This window comes from Anolis sagrei, chromosome 3 (genome assembly GCF_037176765.1).
Source record: "Anolis sagrei isolate rAnoSag1 chromosome 3, rAnoSag1.mat, whole genome shotgun sequence".
NCBI classification, from domain to species: Eukaryota; Metazoa; Chordata; class Lepidosauria; order Squamata; family Dactyloidae; genus Anolis; species Anolis sagrei.
The window spans coordinates 182,456,998-182,477,470 of record NC_090023.1 but is presented as its reverse complement, the minus strand read 5'-3'; the positions used below and the strand labels follow the sequence as shown (position 1 = coordinate 182,477,470).

General features: G+C 44.0%; 1 protein-coding gene across 2 annotated transcripts in view; it reads right to left on the bottom strand.

Annotated features, from left to right (window-relative positions):
* Positions 1 to 13,773, bottom strand: part of PAPSS2 (3'-phosphoadenosine 5'-phosphosulfate synthase 2) — a 77,915-nt gene extending 64,142 nt beyond the window's left edge. For both annotated transcript variants that reach the window (XM_067465716.1, XM_067465717.1), the window contains exon 1: positions 13,384 to 13,773. In XM_067465716.1, coding sequence (XP_067321817.1) covers positions 13,384 to 13,746 — 363 coding nt within the window. In that variant the 5' untranslated portion in view covers positions 13,747 to 13,773. The remainder of the gene's footprint in view (positions 1 to 13,383) is intronic.
* Between the last annotated feature and the right edge of the window lie 6,700 nt (positions 13,774 to 20,473).

Below are 20,473 nucleotides of genomic sequence, written 5' to 3'. Positions count from 1 at the left end.
CAGAATGTGCTGGAGTCTCAGTCTCTGAAAGTTTTTGAACAGAGGCTGGATGGCCATCCAACAGGACAGGGGGGTTGGACTGGATGACCCTTGTGATCACTTCCATCTCCAAGAGTCTATGAATATAGGTATCACCTCAAAACAGCCTGAACCAGGCCCGTAGCCAGGATTTCATTTCAGGGGGGGGGGCTGAATTATTTTCAGGGGGGTTTGGGGGGGGGCTGAGTTTCGGGTGGGCTGAGTCTGAGTGAAAGATGGTCTAGCCTACCAAACCATTTGTATCATTACCCCAATACCCCCATGCATTTGGGATATATTGAGTATGGTGATCAGATCATGATATGAATAAACATAACAGTTTAAATAATGCACCAGTAAGGCCTTTTCGTGAACCACCTTGAGAATTTCGGGGGGGGGGGCTGAAGCCCCTCAAGCCCCCCCCCCCCCCCCCCCCCGGCTACATGCCTGGCCTGAACCACTGCACAATGCCTCAATGCCAGTGAATAGGTATGATATTTTCCTCTGCAGGTGTGGCATCTCATCACTTTCAATCTCGAGTGAACATTTGGGTATTGCAGTCTTTGAAATGGGTAGCAATAAAAATTGGCCTCTGATCATCACAAAGTTGCCCACCACTGTCTCATTGCCAACTACCATATACTATTCCCCCAGCGTCTTCCATGTTTTGGAGATGATCATCTTTTTAAAAAACCCACAAGATACTTGATAGAATTTTTATGGAGCAGAAAGTTATAGCAGCATATGAAAGAGGGCAAAAGTGGCAGCATGCAGTGGTAATGGAAAGAAGAAGATTTTTTTGTCGTGTCAGGAGCAATTTCAGAAACTGCAAGTCACTTCTGGTGTGAGAGAATTGGCTGTCTGCAAGGATGTTGCCCAGGGGACGCCCAGATGATTTGATGTTTTTATCATCCTTGTGAAAGGCTTCTCTCATGTCCCCGTATGAGGAGCTGGAGCTGATAGAGGGAGCTCATCCACCTCTCCCTGGATTTGAACCTGTGAACTGTTGGTCTTCAGTCCTGCCGGCACAGGGGTTTAACCCACTGTGCCACTGGGGTCTCTTAAAGAAGAAGATGATGGGAAGAGAAGGAGGACAAAACTGATAACATTCAATGTCTTCTAGAGCCAAACTCTAGCCAAAGTCACCTTTTTCTTGGAGGGAACCTTAAGCCAAGGGGCTACAGGAAAGGTCAGGTGGTGATTTTCCACACAGAAGAGCCCTTAAAACCAGACATTGGAAGAAAAAAGGGCATTCTTCCTTTTCTTAGAAAAGAAGGTATTGGATACCTTGCTATGCACTGCTGAAATTGTCCGCTGACTCACACTGTGGTCCATGCCAAATTGGCTTGCAACAAGAGCATCCAGGACTACACCAATTCATTTAATTAAAGGTAAATGAATCCCCAAAGTATAAGTTTACATTGTGTGTTTTTTAATACTATGAGATCTAACAGAGAGTTAGCTGTTAGTGCTGTTCCAAACTGATCAAAAGAAGCATTATTCTTGTGATATATAGGCAGTCCTAAAGTTAAGGACAAAATAGGTTCTGTAGGTTTCTCAAGTCACTCCTGACACACACACACACACACACACACACACACACACACAAACTTCCTAATAATTTTTAAACATTTTCCAATTTTTGTTCACTAACAAAAATAAAACCAATAAAAAAGCAATATCCTATTTGTTTTGGCTATGATCATGTATACCAACAGTTCCCAACCTTTTTTTAATTATTATCAGGGACCACTTGACTTGGGACTAGTTTGACCCGTGACCACTCTCCAACATCAGTACCAAATTTTTGGTCAACTTTAAATTTGGTTTGGTTATTTGGAGTGCTGATTCAGAAAATTGCATTGGATAGACTTCATCAGCTCTAGTTTCCGATACAGAACATATGCCATCCAGCAGTTGTCATCTGCTCGCCCACAGAAAACCATATTTAATAAGCCTCCGCACTATATGAGGGTTTTGTGAGACCAGTTGCTCTTGTTACAACAGGGCAATAATGGTGAGGCTGCAGACCATATTTTAGTTCTTGTGGACCACTGGTGGTCCATGAACCACAGGTTGGTAACCATTGCTGTATACTGTAAGGTCCTCTGAGTGAACCTTCAATCAGTCTAGGAAACAAAACCGTTAAGTGCCAATTAGTCAAACAACTAAACGTTTAAAAGGAAGCAAATGTGATTAGAGAACTTCCTAGGCTTGAGCAGTCAAAATCTGAAGAAATGTATGATAACAGTAAAATGACAGGGGAAGGATCTTGCCAATGTTTCTATCCTTCTCTAGTTACTTGTCTCTCATCTCTAGTTTCTGAAGAAAACAGTGCAAGGGAAACAGAAGCAACACTACTGCGCCCATGAACTGTGATGCCCCTTCTACACAACCATATATTCAGATTATCATAGTAGATAATCCACATTATCTGTTTTGAACTGGATTATATGAGTCTACACTACCAGATAATACAATTCAAAGCAGATAATCTGGATTTTTTATGGCAGTGTATAAGGGGCCCCAGCTTCTTGGTAAAGGGCAAAGAGATGTGTCCCAGGAATAGATCATGGAAACATTGTTTGGATTGTAGCTCACAGAATTCCCTTGCCAGCACGCTAACTGTGGGGTCCTGGAAGTTATTGTCCAAACAAGTAACTTTTCCAAGATCTGTCTGTTTTACAAATTTTGCAACCCATCTCTGTCCCTAGAGCCTTGATAAATTTCTGTTTTTCAAACTTCCAGCATAGTTCAAAACCACATTATCTGGCATATATGTGCAGAAAGGATCTACTTTTAATCAGTAAATCTATCACAACACTGACTCTACTGTGTAGCCTCTGTATATGTGTGTGTTGTGGGTGTGAACATTGGTTAACTTGCTGAAGCCATTCAGGCATGTTTTGCAAACCCCATTGCCTCCCCTGCAACCGTCTCTGGCTTCCTTTACTTTGGCTCTTTCTGGTCCCTGTTTTGAATAAAATCTGTTCTATATGATAATAGGTTGTTGTTGTTGTTGTTGTTGTTGTTGTTGTTTTGTCATGTCAGGAGCAACTTGAGAAACTGCAAGTCGCTTCTAGTATGAGAGAATTGGCCATCTGAAAAGACGTTGCCCAGGGGCTGCCTGGATGTTTTGATGTTTTACCATCCTTGTAGGAGGCTTCTCTCATGTCCCCGCAAGAGGAGCTGGAGCTGATAGAGGGAGCTCATCTGCGCTCTCCCCAGATTCGAACCTACAACCTGTCGGTCATCAGTCCTGCCGGCACAGGGGTTTAACCCACTGTGCCATCGGGGGCTCCATGATAATAATTAATCTGACAGGAACCTTGTTAGGTACAAAATGGGTTACCTCACTAGATAAGAGCCACTAAATTATTACAATTTACATCAGCATTGATTCACCAGATTCCCACCAATCAACTACATTTATTACCTTTGGATTTGGACCATATTTCTAACACTATAGAATTATAGCAAAATTGCTGAAGTAGATTTTTTTTCCTATCAGGAGCAACTTGAGAAACTGCAAGTCACTTCTGGTGTGAGAGAACTGGCTGTCTGCAAGGACTGTGGCAGAATGAAAATCACAACACAGTTCACATCTTTACCAATCCACAGTGTCTTGCTAGAGAAAAGATATGCCACGTAGATTATCAGTAAAGAATAAGGTGATTACTCTTTGCTATACAGAGCAACATATATACAGTCATGTTAACAGTTTGGCTTTGATCATGTTTAATTGTGCATTGACTCACACAATGTCCTTTGAGAGAGATTCAAATGGTCCTTGGGTGTCCATGTAAAAGATCTCTTTCCAGCAGCCCAGAAGCAGAAAATAAACAAACTGTCTTGACAAGCTCCTGCACACAAAACCTAAACATGTACCTGTTGCCAAATGTCCCAGGCTCAGCTAGCATCCTGGGCATAGCCCAATCAATCAGCTTCATGCTTTGCATTTTTCAGTTAACACACTCACCAACTTATTTTTACATGCTCCAACAAGGACGTTTTCCAGGGGACGCCCAGATATTTGATGTTTTACCATCCTTGTGAGAGGCTTCTCTCATGTCCCCACATGGGGAGGTAGAGTTGACAGGGGGAGGTCAACCCTCTCTCCACAGACTCAAACCATTAACCTATTGGTCAGCAGTCTTGCTGGCACAAGCTGAAGTAGATTATGAAAAACAAATTGAGTGCTCACGTGAAAAGAGGTTATTTCTAAAAGGTTCACATTGCTGCCTATTTTGGAACAGGGCTTAAAGGGAGCTAAAGTCCATTTTCAGCATCTGGTACATATAAAAGAGAGGAATATCTTTGGACATCTGCAAAGAACTGCTTAACTCTCTCTCATCACTGAACAATCACAGTATTTGCAGCATTTCAGAGATTATTAAAGAGCTAGGTTTCTTAATCAAAGAAAGGAAACTGCAGATTGACTTATTTGTTTATTATGACTTGTAGAAGCAACAAACTAGGTGACTTGAAAAGATTGTCCAAACAAAAAAGCTAGCAAGCAAAGAGGAAAAGAAGCCCTGCAGATAATTTAAGCAATCACTGTGAAGGTTGCTACTTTCATAGTTTGCACAGCATTGTTCTTGAGTGCCTTCAAATTGTTTCTAATTTGCAGCCACTTTAAGGAGAACCAATTACAGAGATTTCATGGCAAAATTTGTTCAAAGGAGCTTTGCCATTGCCTTTCTCTTAAACTGAGAGCACGACTTGCCCCACATAATCCAAAATTTACACAGCCAAGGAAGGATTTGAACCAGCATCTCCTGAAATCTTTCTACATGGCTATATAATCCAGATTATCAAAGCTTTGAACTGGATTATATGAGTTTACACTGTCAATTCAAAGCAGATAATCTGGGCTTTATATGGCAGTGTAGAAGGGGCTCTAGTCTAACCATCCAACCATTAAACACGACACAAAACAGATGCAACTATAAAGTTCAAAGCCACATTTATTTATTTTTTCTAATCAGATACATTTCAAAGAAGCTAATGTGGATAATCTGTTTTGATAAAAATCTAGATTATATGTCTGTGTAGCCCTGGGGGGGGGGGGGGGGTTGCGAGGGGCATGTCTAAGGGGTTGCCAAAGTATTTTCTGTTGGTCATGGGGCTTCTGTGTGGGAAGTTTGGCCCAATTTTATCATTGGTGGGGTTCAGAATGCTCTTTGATTGTAGGCGAACTATACATTCCAGCAACTACAACTCCCAGATGTCAAGATCTAATTTCCCCAAACTCCACCAGTGTTCACATTGAGCATACTGAGTATTCGTACCAAGTTTGGTCCTGATCCATCATTGTTTGAGTCCACAGTGCTCTCTGGATGTAGGTGAACTACAACTCCAAAATTCAAGGTCAATACCCACCAAACTCTTCCATTATTTTCCGTTGGTCACGGGAGTTCTGTGTGCCAAGTTTGGTTCAGTTCCATCATTGGTGAAGTTAAGAACGCTCTTTGATTGTAGGTTAACTATAAATCCCAGCAACTACAACTTCCATATGACAATATAATCCCCCCTCAACTCCACCAGTATTCAAAATTTGGGTATATCGGGTATTTGTGCCAAATTTCATCCAGTTAATGAAAATAATCCTTCATGTCAGATATTTACATTACGATTCCTAACAGTAGCAAAATTACAGTTGTGAAGTAGCAACGAAAACAATTTTATGGTTGGTGATCACAACAACATGAGGAACTGTATTAAGGGGTCGTGGCATTGGGAAGGTTGAGAACCACTGATTTATGGTGACCCCATTAATTTCATAGGGTTTTCTTAGGCAAGCAATACAGTCAGTCCTTCATGTCCATGGATTCTACATTCACAGATTCGACCACCCACTGCTTGAAAATACTCCATTATAACATTATGTAACACGATTTTTGTTCCATTTTTGTTTGTCATTTCCTAATTAGAGTTATAAAAGTCAATTCCTAACTGCAGAAACATTTTTGTGGGACATCTTACAGTGCATTTTGCTATAGCTTTTCAATGAATATCTCATCAAGTCCCAACTTTTTCAACATAGCTTGTGGCAACTACAAAATTAAGTTCCTGGAGTCGAACAACTATTCAAAGTAAGTACCGTGCTATTAAACAGGAAATAACACTTTCAAATCAGAAACATTTCCCCCCAATTTTTGTTACATAGTATAATCATTCCAAAGTGCAAACTTTGATTTTGCTACTTTGTGTAAGGGACACCATTTTATAATACCATTCTATACAATGTGACTTCAGCCTCCATGGATTTTGATATCCACAGAGGGACCTGGAACCAAACCCCACATATACACAACGCTCTCTGTCTTCAACAAGTGGTATTTCCCATAAAAGGCAACTATCCTTCACAAGACTGGGGTCTTATTCTGAAGGGATTATCCAGGAATGTTATATGGATCATTCTTGCCCTGGCACCTCGCAAATGTTTTAGACTCCAAGTGGTCCTGCTGATGGAAATGCTTTTCTGACACTTCTGGAAGGGTCAAGCTAGAAAAGGATGACAGCGTCAGGAAAAAGCCACTTTTTCTCTGATGGTTCTGCTGTGGCATTTTGGGGAGGGAGAAGGTGGGGAAGGATTTGGGTATCCACAGGTATCCCGGAACTAAACCCCAGTTTAAATCCCAAGGGCACACTGTACTCAGAGCACTCTTGCCAGTTATTTTCCCTAGAATATGGCCTGGTATTCCTTCACAGGCTCCCTTTCCAGAGTTAACCCTGCTTAGCTGCATAGCTTGGACTACATGTGATGGCGTTAGATCATTTAGGCAGGGCATCCTATGGGCTTTACATGGTCAAAACAAATCAGAAGATGTGAGGATGGAATTGGCAATTTTTTTGCAAGTGGAAATCCCTTTTTATCTAACTTTGTACAACCAATGGGAGGGACACTCCAGGCTTTATCTAAGCTCCTGCATTTCAGTTCGGCCCACCCCACCGATCTTGACACTTTATCGCCAAGATATTTTCTCTAGATTGGCACACTTGAATTTTTGCACTTTCCCTCAGATCTACTTAGAAATTCATTGCAATACTTGAGCCTAGGCCCAGCCCGATTTTGTTTTTTCAGCCATGATATTGTTTGAATGTTATTGTTGTTGTGGTTGTGTTATGTTTTATTTGATTGATTTTAATGCTGTTGTTTTTATCTGTGATTCTTGGGCTTGTCCCCATGTAAGCTGCCCTGAGTCCCCTTGGGGAGATTATTTTTTTTGTCGTGTCAGGAGCGACTTGAGAAACTGCAAGTCGCTTCTGGTGTGAGAGAATTGGCCGTCTACAAGGACGTTGCCCAGGGGACGCCCGGATGATTTGATGTTTTTTTATCATCCTTGTGGGAGGCTTCTCTCATGTCCCCGCATGAGGAGCTGGAGTTGATAGAGGGAGCTCATCCGCCTCTCCCCGGATTCGAACCTGCGTACTGTCAGTCTTCAGTCCTGTCGGCACAGGGGTTTAACCCACTGCGCCACCGGGGGCTCTTTGGGGAGCTGGTGGCGGGGTATAAAATAATAATAATAATAATAATAATTATTATTATTATTATTATTATTATTATTATTATTAGGATGGATCTACAAATTAACACAGTTTGACCTGTTATTTCTGATCTGTTAGGAAAACAGATTTTGCAGAGCTTACAAATGTTTTTCAGTGCCCAAAAATATATACTCTCCCATAAAACAACTTGCACTCAAGAGACAAAAATAAGTAGACTTTGGTTAGAATAACATATTTGGTTTACTCATAACTAAGCCTGTAGCCAAGGGGGTTGTTTAGGGGTTAAAACCCCCATTTTCAGGTCAAATTTTAACTCATCAACCAAATTCCTCCTGCCAAGTCTAGGAGAACTAAAAATTAGAGTCCCTGCAGAACTGCAAGCACTATCTCAACCAAATTTGGATTGTTCACACTATCATTATCTACCTTTCAACCAATTTACATTGCAATATCTACAATAGCTGACATAGTGGAAGCGACCAAGTTAGTCTACCCACAACTGGCAGGCAAAGGGGATTTGACCTGGATTGCAGATGAAAACTGACTGGTTCATCTAATCCAAGCCCTGCCAAAGAAACCATGGAACAGGAGCAAAGAGAATAAGCTGTGTCATTGTTAGACCTTGGACTTTATATGAACAAAACTGTTTCTGATGACATAGTGAATGCTCAATTAGTACAAAATCCACAGACTTCATTGCCAGGATATATATTTCCTGTCGATAAGAAGAGGCATCTAAGACTTCAACCCAAATGGCTCAACAGATTTCACTGGTTAGCCTACTCATTGCATGTACAAGGTGCACTCTTTAAGTACAGTGTAGTGTTTGGAAAAAAGGTTCGGGATAAGGGTGGTCATCTAAAGCTTGGTGCATTGGTTGCTTAAACATTTGTGTGATGGAAAGATGCAATAGAAGTCTTCAATGGACACCAAAAACAGAGTACCATCAGAACAACATGTGCTTGGCTGAAAACTTCTTGCTAACTTACAGTGGGAACCCGTAAGAGAAGAAATAAGAAGAAAGCAAAAGAAAACAGAAAGAAATGACTGCCAATTGTGGGAACTATTATCCTTTGTGACCAACAAGAAGTGGTTTAAAGAGGGAGCAATTCAGGACCAATTACCTGTGAAGAACCTGTGCACAATGATGGTAATTTCAGGGCCGTGTTGAAATATTGTGCCAGATCAGGAAGAGAATGATCTCAAAAGTAATATTTGGGGGGGGGGGGGGAGTTTAAATCCATCCCATTTTTTCTGGCTATGGGTCTGCTCACAACCTTCATGTGTTCACCATACACAGGTATAAAACTCATCAGTCCAGTTTCAGATATGTTTGAGATCATTCTTTGTGCCATCCGGCCAGGGCATCTCTATAGTAACAAAACAGCAATAAACAGGTCTGGTGATCAAAAGGAGTGAGAGAAAGAGTATGTGGTCTAAAGCCCCTTTTATAACTTCTCAGGAACCATAAAGGAAGCTGCATACCTGAACATACACTACATACAAATGGTAAGCAACAGGATCATAGAGTTGCTGTGAGTTTTCTGGGCTGTATGGCCATGCTCCAGAAGCATTCTCTCCTGACGTTTCACCCACATCTATGGCAGGCATCCTTAGAGGTTGTGAGGTGTGTTGTCTGTTTGTCTGTTTGAGACAAGTGTGAATGTTGCAATTGGCCACTTTGATTAGCATTTAATGGACTTGCAGCTTCAAAGCCTGGCTGGTTACTGCCTGGGGAAATCCTTTTTTGGGAGGTGTTAGATAGCCCTGATTGATTACTGTCTGGAATTCCCGTTTTTTTAATGTCGCTCTTTATTTACTGTCCTGATTTTAGTGTTTTTTTCTTAAATATTGGTTGCCAGATTTTGTTCATTTTCATGGTTTCCCCCTTTCTGTGGATTTCAATGTCTTCTCTGTGTAGTTTGACATGGTAGTTGTTAGAGTGGTCCAGCACTTCTTTGTTCCCAAATAATATGCTGTGTCCAGGTTGGGTCATCAGGTGCTCTAAAGCCTTGGCAGACTGTGCAAAAAGAGCACTGTGAACTGCCCTGAATCCCCTTCGGGGTTGAGATGGGGAATATACAAATATCGCAAATAATAATAATAATAATAAGTGTCCGACGTGTGATCCAATACAACAGCCAGCAGAGTTGTCTGCAGTGGACTCATCTTGTTGTGTTTCAAATAATAGTAATAATAGTAATAGTAATAATAATAATAATAATTAATAATCTGCGAACCCCACCTCCTCCAAGGTGAACTGAACCATCCAAACTAGGCTCTACAGGCCAATGGAGGCTCCACCACAGACATCAGAAGAACTGCAAGACCAAGAACAAACCACAATAGTAAAGACAAAAATCCATCCAGAGGAAAAGTGTTCTTGCCATACATCAAGGGAGCCACTGATCGCATAGGGAAGCTGATGAGGAAACACAACATACAAACTATCTACAGACCCAGGCCTGTAGCGAGGGGGTGGTTTTAGGGGTTCAACCCCCCCCCCCGAAATGTTTCAGATTTTTTTTAAAAACCTGGTTTACTCATGAATTTTAACTGGTTAAACAAATCCCCATGCTAGGTCTATGAGATGCAAAAAATTAAGAGTCCCTCCAGAACTGTAAGCACTATCTCAAGCAAATATTGACAATTTATTCACACTGTCATTACTTGCAGCAATAGCCGATGTAGTGAAGCAACCAAGTTGGGTGTGTGTGTGTTGAATGCTCTCATTAAGGAGGCCAGACTTGGTGGAGGTGGTTGACAGGGGCAGAGCTACAGGCTATTGAAAGCTGCTCTGCCCCCTGCTGTGCTCTTTGCTTCAGCGTGAGCTAGGAGGCGGGTTTCAACCCCCCCACCCCGAAATTTTCAAAACCCCCCCCGAAATTTTCAACCCCCCCGCCGAAATTGTCAACCCTCCCCGAAATTTTTTTCTGGCTACGGCCCTGCACAGATCCACTAAGAAAATTCAACAACTGCTACGTTCAGCAAAGGACAAGAGGGATCCTCTCGCTTCTGCAGGAGTCTACCATATACCATGCAGCTGTGGACAAGTCTACACAGGGATCACCAAATGCAGCATTGCCCAAACACGAATCAAGGAACACGAAAGGCACTCCATACTAAGACAACCAGAGAAGTCAGCCATAGCAGAGCACCCAATGAACCAACCTGGAAACAGCATATTATTTGAGAACACAGAAATGTTTTTTTTTTCCATGTCAAGAGTGACTTAGGAAACTGCAAGTCACTTCAGGTATGAGATAATTGGCTGTCTGCAAGGACGTTGCCCAGGAGACACCCAGATGTTTTACCTTCCTGTGGAAGGCATCTCTCATGTCCTTGCATGGGAAGCTGAGCTGACAGAGCTCAGCTCAACCCGCTCTCCCCAGCTGGACCACTCTAACAAGCACTATGTCAGATGACACAAAGAAACCATTGAAATCCACTAACTTGTGGACAAGTAGAACAGAAAGGAGGGAGCCATTAAAATGAACAAAATCTGGCTATCAGGATTTTTAAAAAACTCAAAAATCAGGATAGTAAATAAAGAACAGCACTCAGAAAACAGGGGAATCAATCAGGGCCAGCTAACACCTCTCAACCCCCCCCCCCCCCCCCGGGCTATGGGCCTGCTTGCAGTTTCTCAAGTTGCTGCTGACACACACACAACCCTTGCCTAGCTTCCAACTTCTGAGGATGCCTGCCATAGATGTGGGCAAAACATCAGGAGAGAATGCTTCTGGAACATGGCCATACAGCCGGGGAAAACTCATAGCAAATCAGTGATTCCGGCCATGAAAGCTTTCGACAACACAACAAACAGGACCATAGATAAACATAACTAGAGAAGGCTTGAAAAAGGTTGTCATTTCCAACCTGGACCTCCACCTGCAGCAAACCTGTCCTAAATTCCCTCAGTTCCCCTCCGCCTCTACTTTTGGACCATCAATGGTCTTCCACAGTGTTTCTCAACCTGGGGGTCGAGACCCTGAAGGGAGGGGTTGCAAGGAGGTGTCGTGTCACCAAAGACCATCAGAAAACACAATATTTTCTATTGGTCATGGGGATTCTGTGTGGGAAGTTTGGACCAATTCTATCATTGGTGGGGTTCAGAATGCTCTGATTGTAGGTGAACTATAAATCCCAGCAGCGACAGCTCCCAAATATCAAGGTCTATTTTCCCCATACTCCACCAGTGTTCACATTTGGGCATATTGAGTATCATTGCCATGTTTGGCCCAGATCCATCAATGGGATTTTGGCCTGCATCAATAGGAGTCTAGTGCCTGGATCCAGGGAAGTAAAGCTACTCCTCTATTCTGCTTTGGTTAGACCACAGCTGGAATATTGTGTCCAATTCTGGGCACCACAATTGAAGAGAGATATTGACAAGCTGGAATGTGTCCAGAGGAGGGTGAATAAAATGATCAAGGGTCTGGAGAACAAGCCCTATGAGGAGCGGCTTAAGGAGCTGGGCATATTTAGCCTGAAGAAGAGTAGGCTGAGAGGAGACAGGATAGCCATGTGAGAGGAAGTCACAGGGAGGAGGGAGCAAGCTTGTTTTCTGCTGCCCCGGAGACTAGGACGCAGAACAATGGCTTCAAACTACAAGAAAGGAGATTGCACCTGAACATTAAGAACTTCCTGACTGTGAGAGCCGTTCAGCAGTGGAACTCTCTGCCCCAGAGTGTGGTGGAGGCTCCTTCTTGGAAGCTTTTAAACAGAGGCTGGATGGCCATCTGTCAGGGGTGATTTGAACGCAATATTCCTGCTTCTTGACAGGGGGTTGGACTGGATGGCCCATGAGGTCTCTTCCAACTCTTTGATTCTATGTTTGAGTCCACAGTGCTCTCTGGATGTAGGTGAACTACAACTCCAAAATTCAAGGTCAATGCCCACTAAACCCTTCCAGGGTTTTCTGATGGTCATGGGAGTTCTGTGTGCCAAGTTTGATTCAATTCCATCACTGGTGGAGTTCAGAATGCTCCTTGCTTGTAGGTTAACTATAAATACCAACAACTACAACTCCTGGTGACACAGTGGGTTAAAGCACTGAGCTGCTGAGCTTGTTGACCAAAAGGTCGCAGGTTCGATTCCAGGGAGCGGCGTGAGCTTCCGCTGTCAGCCCTAGCATCTGCCAACCTAGCAGTTCGAAAAGATGCAAATGTGAGTAGATCAATAGGTACCGCTCCGGCGGGAAGGTAACGGCGCTCCATGCGGTCATGCTGGCCACATGACCTTGGAGGTGTCTACGGACAACGCTGGCTCTTAGAAATGGAGATGAGCACCACACCCCAGAGTCAGACATGACTGGACTTAATGCCAGGGGGAAACCTTAACCTACAACTCCCAAATTACAAAATCCATTTTTTTAAGTTTGGTTCAATCCCATCGTTGGTGGAGTTCAGAATGCTCTTTGATTGTAGGTGAACTATAAATCCCAACAACTCCCAATTAGGGCCAACTTTGGTCCAGTGAATGAAATACATCCTGCATATCAGATATTTACATTAAGATTCATATCAGTAGCAAAATGACAGTTGTGAAGAAGCAACATCATAATGCTATGGTTGAGGGTCACCACAACTTGAGGAACCTATTATTAGGAAGGATGAGAAAGACTGGTCTTCCAGATGCGTTGGACTCCAACTCCCAGAATTCCCGAGTGTTGGCCAAGCTGACTAAGGCTCCTGGGAGTTGAAGTCCCAAAGTGCTGAGGAGAGCAGCTGGGGGGGGGGGGGGGTATCCCTTCTCAGCAGAGGCAGGAGCGCGCGCAGGCGGGAGCCAATCAGGAGCCGGCGCGAGGCGAGGAGGGGGCGAAGAGGGGAGAAAGCCGCGGCCCTTCCTTACCATCCTTTGCTTCTTGTTCTCGGACATGTTGCTGCGGAGTCCCGGCTGGAGCGCGAGGGAGGGCGAGAGCGCGAGGGCAGAGAGCAGCTCCTTCCAGCGGGGCCGGGCTCGGAGAGACGGCGAGGGACGGAGGCAGCGAAAGGGGGAAAAAGGGGAAGGTTTAAGAGCCAGCCGAGGGGACACGTCGCACTTCCCTCCTGGACCGGCCCCGCGGCTCGCCCTCTTCCTCGGGCTCCACCCTCCGCCCAGAGAGAGACTGAGGGAGGGGAAAGGAAAGCCAAGGCAACGAGAAGCCTCAGTGGGCTCTCTCCAGCAAAGTCCAAACGCCTCACAGAAGTGCACAGAAGGCGGGCTTCCTCGCATTTGGGCCCACAAGGGAGCAAAGCTCAAGCCCTCGCCCTGGAGCAGCTCCTGGAGAATGCTTTTGCGAGGATGAATGAAGTCAGGCCCATAGCCAGCAAAAAAAAATTCAGGAGGGTGTGAAACTTTTCACCCCCCTGAGATGCCTTTTGAGGTCAATGTCTCCTGAGATCTCAACAAGGCCATGAAATGACAAAAAAGGGCAACAGCGACCACATTCTCTGTAGCCTCAAAGAATTCTTCTGGCAGGTTTCTTCTGGAGAACGTTTTTGTGAGGATGAATGAAGTCAGACCCCTAGCCGGCAAAAAAATTCAGGAGGACATGAAACCCCCCCCCCCCCCAGATGATTTTCGAGGTCTGTGTCTCCCGATATGTCAATAAGGCCCTGTAATGACAGGAACAGGGAACAGCGACTGCATTGTCTGTAGCCTCAAAGAATTCTTCCTCAGGACATTGCGGACAAGCATACATATTCAGAGTTGTCTGTTCTGCTCCACAGTCGTACAAACTGGAGGATTCTTCTATGTCAGTGTTCCTCAACCCTCACAAGCGCCTCATGAGTGCACAGAAGGCGGGTTTCTTCGGGAGAACATTTTTGTGAGGATGAATGAAGTCAGATCCCTACCCAGCAAAAATATTCAGGAGGACATGAAACTCCCCCCCCCCCCCGCCCCCCAGATGACTTTCGAAGTCTGTGTCTCCCGAGATGTCAGCAAGGCCCTGAAATGACAAAAACGGGCAACAGCAACCGCATTGTCTGTAGCCTCAAAGAATTCTTCCTCTGTACATGAGGCAGGACACTGCAGACAAGCATACAGACGCGGAGTTGTTTGTTCTGCTCCACAGTCATATAAGGTGGAGGATTCTTCTCTGTCAGTGATCCTCAACCCTCACAAGTGCCTCACAAGTGCACAGAAGGCGGGTTTCTTCTGGAGAACGTTTTTGTGAGGATGAATGAAGTCAGACCCCTATCCATCAAAAAAATTCAGGAGGACATGAAACTCCCCACCCCCCCCCCCAAAGATGACTTTTGAGGTCTGTGTCTCCTGAGATCTCAACAAGGCCCTGAAATGACAAAAACAAGCAACAGCGACCGCATTGTCTGTAGCCTCAAAGAATTCTTCCTCTGTACATGAGGCAGGACACTGCAGACAAGCATACAGATGCAGAGTTGTCTGTTCTGCTCCACAGTCCTACAAACTGGAGGATTCTTCTATGTCAGTGTTTCCCAACCCTCAAAGTGCCTCATGAGAGTACAGAAGGTGGGTTTCTTTGCATTTGAACTGACAAGGGTCCAAATGCAGCTTCTGGAGAACTTTTTTGTGAGGATGAAAGAAGTCAGACCCCAAGCCGGCAAAAAAATTCAGGAGGACATGAAACTCCCCACCCCCCCAAGATGACTTTTGAGGTCTGTCCCAAGATGTCAACAAGGCCCTGAAATGACAAAAAATGGGCAGCAGTGACCACATTGTAGCCTCAAATACATGAGGCAGGACATTGCGGACAAGCATACAGATGCGGAGTTGTCTGTTCTGCTCCACAGTTGCACAAGTGTTCCTCAACCCTCACAAGCACACAGAAGGCAGGTTTCTTCGCATTTGGACCCACAAGGGACCAGAGCTCAAGCCCTCGCCCTGGAGCAGCTTCTGGAGAATGCTTTTGCGACGATGAATGAAGTCAGGCCCATAGCCAGCAAACAAATTCAGGAGGGTGTGAAACTCCCCCCCCCCCCCCCCGAGATGACTTTTGAGGTCAATTTCTCCTGAGATCTCAACAAGGCCCTGAAATGACCATCATTGTGCAAAGGTTCTTCACAGGGAATAGGTCCCAAATCATTGCACCTCTTTATTAAGTCCAGTCATGCCCGACTCTGGGGGTTGGTGCTCATCTCCATTTCTAAGCTGATTAGCTGGCGTTTTCCATAGACATCTCCAAGGCCATGTGGCCAGCATGACTGCATGGAGCGCCGTTACATTCCTGCACAAGTGGTACCTATTTATATATTCACATTTGCATGTTTTCGAATATCTAGGTTGGCAGAAGCCAGGGGACGAGCAGATGTTCTGCTATTTTACCATCCTTGTGGGAGGCTTCTTTCATGCCCCATATGGGGAGCTGACAGACGGGAGCTCAACCTGTTCTCCCTGGTTGGACCACTCTAACAAGCACCATGTCAGATGACACAAAGAAGCCATTGAAATACACAAGCATGTGGACAATTTCAACAGAAAGGAGGGAACCATGAAAATGAACAAAATCTGGCTACCAGGATTTTTAAAAACCCACAAAAACCAGGACAGTAAATAAAGAACAAGACTCAGAAATTCCAAACAGGAACCTCTCCCCGGATTCAAACCTCCGACCTGCTGGTCTTCAGTCCTGCTGGCACAAGGGTTTAACCCATTGCACCACTTGGGGGTCCTTATCAATCTGATAAACATATAAAAGGACCACAAGTGGCTAAATATCTTTTGACGGGCAATATTGTCTGTAGCCTCAAACAATGCTTCCTCTGTACATGAGGCAGGACATTGTGGATAAACATACAGATGCGGAGTTGTCTGTTCTGCTGCACAGTCGTACAAACTGAAGGATTCTTCTACGTCATTGTTTCTCAACCCTCAAAGCGCCTCATGAGAGCACAGAAGGTAGGTTTCTTCGCATTTGGACCCACAAGGGACCAAAACTCAAGCCCTCGCCCTGGAGCAGCTTCTGGAGAATGCTTTTGCGAGGATAAATGAAGTCAGGCCCCTAGCCAGAAAAAAAAAATTCAGAAGGAGTTGAAACTTTTTCCCCCTGAGATAACTTTTGAGGTCAGTGTCTCCTGAGATCTCACTAAGGCTCTGAAATGACCATCACCGTGCAAAGGTTCTTCACGGGGAACAGATCCTAAATCATTTCTCCCTCTTTATTTATTTCATATCAAAAACACTGCATAAACTAGTAAAACTGATAAAAAAAATAGAAGGAGCACAAGCCACTAAATATATTTTCATCAAAAACGGGCAACAGTGACTGCATTGTTTGTAGCTTCAAACAATTCTTCCTCTATACATGAGGCAGGACATTGCGGACAAGCATACACATGCGGAGCTGTCCGTTCTGCTCCACAGTCACACAAGATGGAGAATTCTTCTCAGTCAGTGTCTCTCAACCTTCCTAATGCTGAGACCCATTAATACAGTTCCTAATGTTGTGGTAACCCCCACCATAAAATTATTTTTGTTGCTACTTCACAACTGTAATTTTGCTACTGTTATGAATCGTAATCTAAATATATGAAGGTTATATTCTCATTCATTGGACCAAATTTGGCACAAATACCTGATACACCCAAATTTGAATACTGGTGGGATTGATTTTGCCATTTGGGAGTTGTAGTTGTTGGAATTTATAGTTTATAGAGCATTCTGATCCCCACCAATGATAGAATTGGGCCAAACTTCCACACAGAACCCTCATGACCAACAGAAAATACTGTTTTCTGATGGTCTTTGGCCATCTCTCTGACACCCCCCTTGCAAGCCTGCCCCCCCCCCCCAGGGTCCTGACCCCCACGTTGAGAAACCCTGTTCTAGGCAGTGCCAGGTTGTCTTTTCCACTTCTGGGTTAGTTCAGGGACCTCCAAGTTGCCCTTTCTTGGTTTGCCCCTGGAGGCAGACCCTCATGGGGAGACATCCAATTGGGATTTCCAGAATGATACTCATGGTGTTGCTGGGAGAACATTAAGAGGAGTGGTAGTTCTCATGAAGCTTTTCCTTTCACGGTGTTCAATTTTATTTCTCCCACAGTTAGCAGCAACTTCCTGTTGCACGGGGGGGGGGGGGGGGGCAATGCCAGTTAGCTTTTAGAGTTTATCAACAGGTATAGGTTTAAGACATCCTGTGATTATTCTGCATGTTTCGTTCAATGCTATGTTTACTTACATCCACAAAGGACAAGAGTTTCCACAATTGGTATATGTTTCTTTCTGTTTTCTTCTGCTTTCTTCTTCTTTCCTTTATCATGACAGGTTACATCAAGACGTTTTCTGCTGTGAATTAGCAAGTTTTCAGTTAAGTTGTTCCAATGGTACTCTGTTTTTTAGTGTCTATTGAAGTTCTATTACAGTCTTGTTTGTATCAGGTCCAAGGTCTAATCATGACACAGCTTCATGTCTTTGCTTCTGTTGTCTTTGCTTCTTTTGCAGGGCTTCGATTGGATCAGTGGCTCTCAACCTGTGGTCCATGGACCACCAATGTTCTGTAATAATGTAAATATAATCCAGGGCCTCACCATTACTACACTGTTGCCTCAAAACCACATGGCGACTGGTCTCGAGAAACCTTCTTATAGTGCCGAGGCAATGGGGATGTTGGAAGGTGAGGGGCTGACTACCCACAAAAGAAATTAGAGCTGATGTGGACTATCCAATACAATTTTCCAAGTCAGCATTCCAAATAACCAAACCAAATCTAAAGTTGACCAAAAACCGATTTTGAACCCTTTTGATACTAATGTTGGAGAGTGGTTCCTGGTCAAAGTGATCCCTGGTCAAAAAAGGTTGGGAACCACTGGATTAGATCAACCGGGGGGGGGGGGGGGGACCTCAGTTTCCACAGTTTCCTCAGTTTCCCCCTGCAATCCAGGTCAAATCCCCACCATCCCACACCTTAGGCTTTGCCTGCCAGCTACCACATTTTGGCCGCTTTCACTATGGTTGCTCCCACTATGTCAGCCAATGTTGCATTTGCAATGTAAATTAGTAGAAAGGTAAGTAATGATAGTGTGAATAATCAAAATTTGGTTGAGATAGGACTTGTAGTTCTGGGAGGACTCTTAATATTTGCTTCTCACATACTTTGCATGGGGATTTGGTTAATCAGTTAAAATTCATGAGTCATGAGCTGGTCAGGAAAAGGGGGTGGTTTGCACCCCTAAACCTTATAGCAACACCCAGAGGCACTCCCAAGTAGCCAGCTACTGGTCAAAGGATATGTAATAGAATGCCAAGTTTGCAAAATTTTGTGTGTGTGTGTTTTAAAAAAAAATGCAATACAACTCCTGACACAATAAATAAATAAACCCCTAAGCTGTCCCCTTGGCTACAGGCTTGGAAGGCAGGTTTCTTCACATTTGGAGCCACAAGGGACAAAAGCCCAATGCAAGCCCTCACCCTGAGCAACTTCTGGTGAACGCTTTTGGGAGGATGAATGAAGTGCACAAATAAGGAAACCACTTGGCCCCCTCAGGGTATTCTTTTTCTCTCTCTACTTCCACCAGCAAATTCAGCTCCTTTTCACACAGCTGAATAATATCCCACATTATCAGCTTTGAACTGGAATATATGGCAGTGTAGACTCAGGTAACCCAGGGTGCTTCTAGACAGCACCAAATCGCAGGTTTTCCACGAGGGGGTTGAGGGCAGGTCTGCACATTTGGATAACCAAATCCCCATGTCAAGTACATGGGGAAGTAAAACAAAAACAAAAACAAAACGGGACCTGAGAGCAAGTCTACACACAAACCTGTTGATCCAGGAATTTCTGCCTGCGATGTCCAGACTTCGTTATGAAATTTTAAAGCTCACAAGATGATATCTGTTCCTCGTTGCTTTTTTCCTGAAAAAATGGTGAAAGTTAACTAGAGGGCGAAAACTTTGCCCTGGAAAGAGAAACTTCGTCCTCCACACATTTAATGAAGTTTGGGACACACAAACAAAGTTTGTAGAGTAGAACCATTACTTTCAAGGTCAGGATTACACTGTTAAACAAGAACTGACACATTCAAGCCAGGAACAGAACTTTGTCATTATTATTATGATTCAGAGGCCGCATGGCCACCTATCCAGACAAGTTTGGTCATGGACTTCTTCCTGGGAACAACTGGATGATGTTCCTGGGTTATACGTGTTTGTTTCGCATGGCTTTTATCATAAAAACATGGGCAAAATTGATTACATGGCAAAACTTTTGTTTGTGTGTTACAAACTTCATTAAACATGTGGAGGACAAAGTTTCACTTGCCAGGGTAAAGTTTTCGCCCTCTAGTCAATTGTTGCCATGTTTTTAGGATACAAAAAATCAGGAACTGATATGTATAACCCAGGAACAAACCAACATAAAAATTCCTGTATTTTCCGAGTGTAGGGACATACAGATTTGAATATCCTCATTTTCTGATCAGAACTGGGATATTTCTGTAACTGAAAATCCCACGTTTTTAGCACTTTGTAGCAATTTCTCCCATATTTTCAGAGAATGGCATTTGGACACCCGTCGTTTTGAACTGGGAGCTCCTGGGATAAAGGTACTGTCTGGATGGGCCCTAAACCCATCAGGATGGTGTTGTCAAAGGGTTTTGTGGCCAGAAACACTAAGTTGCTGTGAGTTTTCCAGGCTGTATGGCCATGTACCAGAAACATTCTCTCCTGATGTTTTGCCCACATATATGGCAGGCATCCTCAGAGGTTGTGAGGTCTCTTGGAAACTAGGCAAGTAGGGTTTATATATCTGTGGAATGTCCAGGGTGGGAGAAAGAACTCTTGTCTGTTTGAGTCACGTATGAATGTTGCAATTGGCCAGCTTGAATGGCCTTGCATCTTCAAAGTCTGGCTGCTTCCTTGACTGGGGGAATCCTTTGTTGGTAGGTGTTGGCTGGCCTGATTGTTTCCTTTCTGGAAATCCCTGTTTTCTGACTATTGATCTTTATTTACTGTCCTGATTCTAGAGTTTTTTTTAATACCGGTAG